Source organism: Salvelinus alpinus, chromosome 38 (genome assembly GCF_045679555.1).
Source record: "Salvelinus alpinus chromosome 38, SLU_Salpinus.1, whole genome shotgun sequence".
In the NCBI taxonomy this organism is placed as follows: domain Eukaryota; kingdom Metazoa; phylum Chordata; class Actinopteri; order Salmoniformes; family Salmonidae; genus Salvelinus; species Salvelinus alpinus.
Genome location: NC_092123.1, coordinates 9,767,606 through 9,777,788, shown reverse-complemented (window position 1 = coordinate 9,777,788; position 10,183 = coordinate 9,767,606). Strand labels below are relative to the sequence as shown.

The 10,183-nt window shown below is 42.2% G+C and overlaps 1 protein-coding gene across 4 annotated transcripts in view; it reads left to right on the top strand.

The window, feature by feature from the left end:
- The first annotated feature begins 643 nt into the window (after nt 1–643).
- LOC139566516 (glycogen synthase kinase-3 beta-like) overlaps nt 644–10,183 on the top strand; it is a 40,406-nt gene continuing 30,866 nt past the window's right edge. For 3 of the 4 annotated variants that reach the window (XM_071387814.1, XM_071387812.1, XM_071387811.1), the window contains exon 1: nt 1,280–1,513. In XM_071387814.1, coding sequence (XP_071243915.1) covers nt 1,426–1,513 — 88 coding nt within the window. In that variant the 5' untranslated portion in view covers nt 1,280–1,425. Of the gene's footprint in view, nt 1,514–10,183 lie in introns of all 4 variants that reach the window. The other variant, XM_071387813.1, reaches the window with a different exon arrangement.

Here is a 10,183-nt window from a genome sequence, read left to right as displayed (position 1 = left end):
AATCAAGACACTTGCGAATTGACGGAAAATTAGTAGAAGAGAGACGAAAGAGAATGTTTCAATTGTTTTATTTGTCAAATATTTTGCTAAGCCTGGCTTTCCTTGGCATCCATTAATACACGTTACTGCACCATTATGTGGTTATGTCGAAGTACCTTTTATTTTTCTTGACAATAGCGGCAGTAGACTAAAGACATCAACGCGCTCATTGGGCTTGAGGTCTCTACACAAATTTCGTATGGATTCGCTTTGGATTGGTCGACGTGACCTCCTCGCGTCTGCCTGAGCGTGCACTATTCGATATTCCCGTAGGTTAAGATTTACGTAGAGGCCGTAGAGGTTTGTCCCTAGTTACCATAGCCACAAAGTCATACACCCCGCCCATTTCTAAAATGTTTTTTCTTAACATGTGTTTTTAATCCTAACCCCACTGATAACCGTATGCCTAACCATGGTCTTAAATTAAGACGAAAAATATATGTTTTATTTTCATGAACCTTTACAATATAGGCACTTTGACTTTGTAGCTGGGCTATCTAATGGAAATCGTGAAAGAGGTTCACCCACTCAATGGTTTAAGTAATTTGCGTTGTTTTGGTCGTAGTCTGACAAAGAGAACTAGCAGACAGAGAAAGAAGGAATCAAAAGAGAATTTCACATTTAGTGGAGCTGTAGCATGACTATTTTCAACAAAAAAATACATTTGGAATAGTCTTTCACGTCGTCGTCAGCCAGCAGGGACTATCGACAATTGCTTCTGTGTTTATGGGGGCGAAGTTGTCAAAGAAACGTCGGTGCGTTTCTTTCGGCCTGAAATCGGGAATTTTGTTCATTTGTGTCCGATTTGAATGTTGGTCGGTCTGAGACTGGGAGCCGCCATGGCTGGTGCTGTCGGATCTTTTAGTGTCAATATAAGAATATGAAGATTAGCTATTGGACCTGATATTGTTTTATTTTGAGAATCATTCAACGTAAGCAGACTTGTCGTTCATGCCATTGTAGGCAGCCTATTCCTCTTTACTGCTGTATTTTTTAATGGACTGGCAACTTTGAGAGGCCCAATTTATGAGACACCTGGCTCAGGCCGTTATTTTATAGAATGCCTTTATAAGGTTAGCCTAGGTAAGTGAAAGGAACATACAAAATAAAAGGGATGACAGATTATTGCTGAATGTGGCTGGACGACAGCTCGAGCCCAGACACAGCTGACCGGTTCGAAATTAGTTTGCTAGTTAGCTGGCTGGCTAGCTCGTGTTAGAACGATATAAGAAGAACCAGAACTAACGTTATATCGTGGAATTGGCTACCAATTTTCTTTTAACATTTATAAAAACAACGCATTCTACAGAGGACAGTCAAAGACTAATAGAACGGGAAAAAGTACGATTCGACTGAAGACGAAGCAGGGATATCTTGGATTGGAATATGTCGGGTCGGCCCAGAACCACCTCATTCGCAGAGAGCTGCAAAGCAGTGCCGCAGCCCTCAGCATTTGGCAGTATGAAAGTCAGCAGTAAGTATGACCATAGAGCTAACATTTTCTCTGTGCTTTTTTTTTGTCATAATACTCTGCTGCTGCTGTTATGATACAAGGGCAAATATTTCTCTCTTGGAGTGAACTAAGCCTAATTCACATTCAATGCTGAAATGCCATATGGGTCCATGCATAGAATAACCCCATATTTTCAGACAGTAACGTTACTCTCCCATTCACTGTCCAAGGCATTTGCTTAGTTAGCCGTTGTCACATAGTTAACCGTTGTCACCTAGACCCAACTAGTGCGCTTAGAGCCTCCGTCTGGTATTTTACATGATGTTATTAGCATATGTCTGTGATTATACAAAATTTAAATGGATGGTAAGATACCATTGGATCTTTCCAAATGATCACTGATGATATTATTATCGACCATAAAATAGCCTAAATGCAAAATTATCTTTGCTTGTAGTGCTCCATGTGTAAACTAGTCAAAATGTCTCTGGCAGGAGGAGTGATCACTGCATTTGAGCCATCCCTCTAGTCTAGACTAGAGATTGACCCCTTGATTTTTGGGAGTACTGAAACAATGGATTGGTGAAAAAGCTGATGGGGCATGCCAAGAGATACACTGTCATGTTCGTTCCTCTCATTCCCCACCCTGCAGCTCTGAGGCAGGCAGTCAGACAGACCAGGGGTAGTGTTGATCGAGCACTCTCGGGGATCGAGCAGGGGTAGGTTAAACATGGCTGGTCAGATGAAGCCTCGGGGCTGCAGAATAAATCCAGACCAGTGGACTTAGAGGTGACTGTCCACTGGATTGGGGAGCCTACAGTATGTACTGCAGGTCGGTTTTGCTATTCTGTTGGGTCAGGTGGGACCCACAGTATCTGACCATTGGTCTTTGACAAAGAGTTTGTGAAAGTGGGATAAAAACCTAAAACGTTGTTTAACTTTTCCATAGGATTCCATTGTAGCTCCATGTCATTGTACTCAAATCTAATGCCAATATACGATTGCTTGGTTCATCAAAATAATAACTGTCACATAGGAGCATAAGCCTTTAACTAAATTTATTCATTTATCTAAATTCTATCAGTACTGGATGCTTTGGCTTCATAGGTCTAATTCTAGTAAAGCTTCAGCATCTGGTAAATGAGGCTAGTTCTGACTAATACTACTATTGGAGCTTCACACACAGCCAGCCAGGTCACACAGCTCATTAGCACTTTGTTCAGCTCAATAATTGACAAGTTGCTCAGCGGATGGAGTGCTGCTGGCCCCTGCTCTGCCGTGCAGCATCAGCAAACCCCAGGCAATGGGGGTAGCACCGGGACTTTCTGATTGGTCCGCAGCATCTGGTGTCTGCCTACATCTCTGAAGGTATCTATGGTTGGTCATATGACTCCACACAGTCAGTCCTCCTGACCTACTAGCGCTTTTTTAAAATGTCTGTCTACTGAGAAGCCTGGTCAACCCTTGGAGAGCAAATAACATTATAAATAGACCAAAACCAAGTTCCCATCTTTGGAGAGTCATCCTGTTAATGTGTGCACATAAGATGACAGTGGGCTATGCTCTTTTCTCACACATCAGTGTAGACTTACATGTAGGGTTGCACATTTTGGGGAATATTCAGAAGTGAAAACTTTCCGTGGGAATTAACGAAAATATATGGGAATTAACGGAAATACAGTGGGGAGAACAAGTATTTGATACACTGCCGATTTTGCTGGTTTTCCTACTTACAAAGCATGTAGAGCTATGTAATTTTTATCATAGGTACACTTCAACTGTGAGAGACGGAATCTAAAACAAAATCCAGAAAATCACATTGTATGATATTTAAGTAATTAATTTGCATTTTATTGCATGACATAACTATTTGATACATCAGAAAAGCAGAACTTAATATTTGGTACAGAAACCTTTGTTTGCAATTACAGAGATCATACGTTTCCTGTAGTTCTTGACCAGGTTTGCACACACTGCAGCAGGGATTTTGGCCCACTCCTCCATATAGACCTTCTCCAGATCCTTCAGGTTTCGGGGCTGTCGCTAGGCAATACGGACTTTCAGCTCCCTCCAAAGATTTTCTATTGGGTTCAGGTCTGGAGACTGGCTAGGCCACTCCAGGACCTTGAGATGCTTCTTACGGAGCCACTCCTTAGTTGCCCTGGCTGTGTGTTTCGGGTCATTGTCATGCTGGAAGACCCAGCCACGACCCATCTTCAATGCTCTTACTGAGGGAAGGAGGTTGTTGGCCAAGATCTCGCGATACATGGCCCCATCCATCCTCCCCTCAATACGGTGCAGTCGTCCTGTCCCCTTTGCAGAAAAGCATCCCCAAAGAATGATGTTTCCACCTCCATGCTTCACGGTTGGGATGGTGTTCTTGGGGATGTACTCATCCTTCTTCTTCCTCCAAACACGGCGAGTGGAGTTTAGACCAAAAAGCTCTATTTTTGTCTCATCAGACCACATGACCTTCTCCCATTCCTCCTCTGGATCATCCAGATGGTCATTGGCAAACTTCAGACGGGCCTGGACATGCGCTGGCTTGAGCAGGGGGACCTTGCGTGCGCTGCAGGATTTTAATCCATGACGGCGTAGTGTGTTACTAATGGTTTTCTTTGAGACTGTGATCCCAGCTCTCTTCAGGTCATTGACCAGGTCCTGCCGTGTAGTTCTGGGCTGATCCCTCACCTTCCTCATGATCGTTGATGCCCCACGAGGTGAGATCTTGCATGGAGCCCCAGACTGAGGGTGATTGACCGTCATCTTGAACTTCTTCCATTTTCTAATGATTGAGCCAACAGTTGTTGCCTTCTCACCAAGCTGCTTGCCTATTGTCCTGTAGTCCATCCCAGCCTTGTGCAGGTCTACAATTTTATCCCTGATGTCCTTACACAGCTCTCTGGTCTTGGCCATTGTGGAGAGGTTGGAGTCTGTTTGATTGAGTGTTTGGACAGGTGTCTTTTATACAGGTAACGAGTTCAAACAGGTGCAGTTAATACAGGTAATGAGTGGAGAACAGGAGTGCTTCTTAAAGAAAAACTAACAGGTCTGTGAGAGCCGGAATTCTTACTGGTTGGTAGGTGATCAAATACTTATGTCATGCAATAAAATGCAAATTAATTACTTAAAAATCATACAATGTGATTTTCTGGATTTTTGTTTTAGATTCAGTCTCTCACAGTTGAAGTGTACCTATGATAAAAATTACAGACCTCTACATGCTTTGTAAGTAGGAAACACTGACAATTTTGCAGGTTATCAAATACTTGTTCTCCCCACTGTATATGCAAATTAATATTAATACCATTTAAATGTAGATGCTTTTTGCATTGGATATAGAAACATAAACCTTTTTACCTTATCATAAGTAGACATAATTGCAAATTATGAAATCCTTCCAATATAAATAAAAAAGCAATTTAGTTATGAATTGAACTTTATTCAGTTGACTCGTCACTTGGGATGATTTCACTGAACAACAAAATAAAGGGAATATTGAATGATCCCCAAATGATCCATCGCATCTCCCAAAAACGTTTTCAAAATACATCTGTAAAATGATTGTCTAGAAACTAAAGCTTTGGTTGTCTTCCTCTCAGGCTTCCATGTCTTCTCCCTGGACCTCAATGTCCACCACATCTTCACTGTCACTTTCCAACCTTGTTGAGGATGGCTTGTTGTCAGGCTCAAAAAGCCTAAAATTTGCCCAGATGGCCACCAATTTTTCAACCCCTGTATTGGTCAGCCTGTTGCGTGCTTTGGTGTGTGTGTTCCCGGAAGTGATGACACCATAGGCCTTGTTGATCTCTGCACCAGACAGGATGCTCTTGCCAGCATACTTGGGCAGTATGGATTTCTTCTCTTACATCTGCCAGCAGAGTCTGAACATCAGACAGGATGGCATTGTCTCCCTCAATCCGTGCAATGGCTACTGCTATAGGTTTCAGGCTGCTTACCACTCTCCCAAAATACATCATCCAGGAGGATCCTCTTGATGGGGCTGTCCATATCGGCAGACTGTGATATGGCCATTTCTTGGAGAGACTCCTTCCCCTCCAGGAACGGGTGTTGCTGGGCAGCTTCAATGTGGTGCTCTTATTCTTCTCACTTTGCTGCTATAACTTGATGACCCTTCACATACCTAACCATTTCCTTGTCTCTCTTGTAGAGTGTATCCATTGTTTTCACTGCCATGATGTCCTTGAGGGGCAGATTCAATGCATGAGCACCACAGCCAATGGGTGTGATGTGGGTGAACCAGTTGAATGCACAGCTCGAGCAAGACATTCATCAGCATTTCTCTGACTACGTTCCTCCATTGAGTCAAAAAAGCTTCTGATTCCAGGAGGACCATGAGCTGTTGCTATCGATAAGGTGTCTGATTCATCATTTTCACCTCGAATATAAGTCGAGGGACTTTTGTCAGAGGTTGCTTGTTGTGAGAGCTGAGGGAACTTTATGCACTTGGCCAGATGATTCTGCATCTTTGTTGCATTCTTCGCATATGACTTGGCACAGTATCTGCAAATGTACACAGCTTTTCCTTCTACATTAACTGCAGTGAAATGTCTCCACACATCAGATAGTGCCCGTGGCATTTCCCTGTAAAGATGAAAAAAAATGAGTTAAAAAAAATATATACATTCCATGTACAGATAAATAGTTAAGCAGTTAGATTAAACAAGTCCTTTGTAAGATACATGTTTTAAAATTAAACATGTATGGAAACGGGTGAATTAACACTCCTCAGTTAGCAGGCTCACTAGTTAACAAAAAATCATGTATGTCATATAAAATATATTCACCCCACCCAGTATTGTAATCAAAACTTACCAGAAAACATGTAGTCCTTGGCTTAGACAGTGTAGTAGTGTGGGCTCAATAGCATCTCATTAGTGTGCAAGATCTTGAGAATCAGCTGTACATGTGATGGAAGAATGCACTGTGCATGCAGAGGGTTGCAATTCTATTGAATTGGGGATAGTTTAACCAAAATATGCCACAAGACCTTGTGTATCCCACAAAAAATGTTCACTGTTATAAGCTAACTTTTTTGATTTTAAGCAAAATTCCCCATATTCCCGGGCTTAACTTCCCATGGAAAATGTCCATAAAAGTTCCAACCCTTTTGCATCCCTATTTACAGGGCGTGACAAACTTTTTAGCTACTTGTCTTTGAACTTTTTTTTTTTTTTTTACTTGTCCAAAAGCTCAAGTCGCTTGTCCACTTTACAAAATAAAATACATTAGATGTTTTACCATAGAGAATCAGCCAAAAATGTAGGCAACACTCTGCCTATTGGCTTTTTTTTTTTTTTAAGGCTCTCCTGGAGGATGGTTGGCCACCCGTGGTAGCCTATAACATATTGCAACATTGCAATTACAACCAAATACTTATGTCTTTATAAAATAATTCCCTCCAGGGCTCGAAATTAAGGGAGTCCAATGAGGCTGATGCAGCAGGTCAGACCGTTTAGCTTAACATGTTGATACATATTTATTACTTCATATTATAAGCTCAACAATGCGCACATGGCTGTAGGCTATGCGTGAATGTTCCAAAATGCAATAAGGGGGAAAACGCTGTCCCAAAAGCGCACTGCACGCACAATCTGTTTAATGTGACGAGATTAAAATATCCTTTAGAAATTAAGAAAGAGGGGAGTTTTAAAGATGCATCAACTAGTATGGGTTACTAATATGACTTGAATTATGCTTTTGGCTGCTAGACAATAAAATAAAATAAAGTTGATTTTGAAAACCAATGGAACATGAGAAAATGCTGGTTTCAATGGCATATTAATCAAGTATTTAGACAATGTTAATTATCCTTCATTATATTTGTCAAATATGACTGGCTTTTAACCTATATTTATGTAATTAAAAGGCTCATATCAGCATCGCTTTGGACATGAGACTGTAGCCTACACTTTGAAATGTAGGCATTCTTAATATGAAAAAAGGATTTGAATATTCTGATCAGAGTAATTGTTTGATATTGTGATTTTTGTGTGTGTGATTTATAGTTATTTAAAAATATATATATGTATGTTTTACTCATCCAATCAGAGAACTTAAATCTATATTTTTCTTGTCCATTTTTTTTTTTTGTCTCGGACAAGAGGACAATTGTTAATGTCGAGCTAGGTCTTGGTGTTTGCTTGCTTGCTGATGTACAAATTAAAGAACCTGGACAAAGATGTTGGGAAATGGCTCACCATATAATGACCTTTTTAGCCCCCATTTGTATTCGGAGAAGGCTTTGCCCCATAGTGGTGTATTACATAGTCTATTGTGTACTAGCCACCGCAGAAAAGGAAACATGGACCAAGGAGGAAATGGCAATAGGGATCTGGAGAAGAAAGCGTCAGATGTAATGTCCAGCTGGGGAGAGGAGGAGAAGGAGGATGTGAGAATGGACGAATGACTGGGTGGTATGCGGGTGGGTGAGGTGGTGGCATTGATCAGAAGACTGTTAATTAGACGTGTTCTCCATCATTTACAAGGGACACACGTTCATTAGGCACCAAACGGTTGAAAACGGAGTAAACCCTAATCTTGGCAGCAGGTAGCCTAGCGCTTAAGAGTGTTGGGCCTGTATCCGAAAGGTCGCTGGTTGTAATCAGCCCTTGAGCAAGGCAGTTAACCCCCAACAACAACTGCTCCCCAGGCGCAAATGACGAGGACGTCGATTTAAGGCAGCCCCCCTCACCTCTCTGATTCAGAGGGGTTGAATTAAATGCGGAAGACACATTTTTGTTGAATGCTTTCAGTTGTTCAACTGACTAGGTATCCCCTTTCCCTAAAGCGGGAGGAACTTCCTGGATCTGTCCAATTAGAAATGTTAATTTGTTTGCTATGGTGTGTCCTACTGAACATTAAACATGGTAATGAAGGTCCGATGACATGCCTTGGGCTGCGTTTACTCAGGCAGAACATTTCTGATATTTTTTTCACTAATTAGTCAGCTCTGAAAAATATCTAATTTGAAAAGACCTGATGTGATTGGTCAAAGGACAATTTTTTTCACAATAAATTTGAAGATCAGATTTGGACTGCTGGTGTAAACACAGCCTTGGTGATGCAGTTAAAACAGCTGATAAAGAACCCTAATTGATTTAGGAGTCTACTAAACGTAAGTTTAAAGTCCTCAGCTTCTTGGATCTTATGAGAAGACCAAAGACCACCACATTTTCAAAAATAGCCTTTTTATGGTTTGTTCAAGTCATCGTATATTATTTACACCCGTAGCGCCAACTCACTCCCCTCTGAATGGATTACATTCGCTGTTTGTTCTCAGCAGGCTTACTACGGCCCGACTGTCACGAACATGCCAAGGGCCTTGTGACCAGTTCAGTGGGTTTGTGCGTCTCCTCTGGTGTCCTGTTTCCTTCCTGTTGCTGAGCTACTGCTGCTCCGGCGTCAGAGCTTCTCCCCGTGGCCTTTAGGATTAACCCAGCTGTTAAGGAACCGCAAATGAATCAGGGTACTTATTGGCGGTTGTGCCACCGGCATACATATATTTGACTCGTGCACATGATAGTCTTGACATCAGCTAATGTAGCCATAAGAAAAGTATAGCTGAGTATACACATTACACAATGTCGAAGAAAAGCGTTTGGGGAATTTTTGGTGGAGCAGTTACTGCATTGCATCCCACAGGTGTTAAGCCCTTGGTCTCAGTGTGTGGGATATGTCTGTGTTTATTTCAAGGGATTGGCCTCACCTACAGGGCAGTATTTTGGGCTGAGTGTGTGTATGTAGCAACAGTGAAGCATCCTCCGCTTATAACACTACACTTAGTGGCACGGGTGCTCTTTCCCTCCCTGTTGTGTTAAACCGCACCTTATCAGAGGGAATCACGTGCTGACTCACCGTGGCAGAGGCACTATGGCAACCTACAAACCAAGCAGTGTTAGGATACATCCTCACCTTGGTGTGGTTTGTGTTGGAGAAGGAATGCCAATGTGCCAACACGTTCTCAAAAAAAAGAACCTGAAATTCTATGAATTTCTGTCAGTTGATAGCTTATGAGTATTGATCATCAACATTCTGAATGAGGGCAAGAAAAAAGGCTGGCCCCACCCATCTCTCACAGCTAAACTGAGAAAAGTTTAGGGAATTGGATGCAAATAGCAATACTCTCTTTAAAATAAAAAAAATGGTGGCTCTGTATGAAGAAGGTTGTTCACAGCATAGCTCCGTGTGTGTGTCAGAGAGAGGGTGGGTGGAAATGTGCCTGTGCTGTCACAGGCTGTGCTCTGACTCATCACATAGCAAAGTGCTGAGCAGGTTGCTATCAGGCTCCTCGTATCATCACCTGGCTCTCCAAGGAACAGCCCTTGATCCAGAGGCCCTAATCAAACATGCTGGAGGGCAACGTTGAATACTCACACACCCACGCCTACAGTAGTGTCACTAACTTGTTTCAGTTCTTTTCACACACACACACTAGCTTTTGGCAGTATTGTGCTAAGACACAAAACCACAAGCCTTTCCTTTACAGGATTCCTCAAGCAAATCAAACCCTCATTGCATTCATCCCCTCGCTACATTGAAGTGACACATCATTCCCTGTGGATAAGGTGTCGTGTGCAATGGCCTTCACCTTCTCCCCAGTGCACTGCCGTGCTACAGTGCGTGCAGAAGGTAGTCCCTTGTAATATAACGGCTAACCGTATAGTGCTC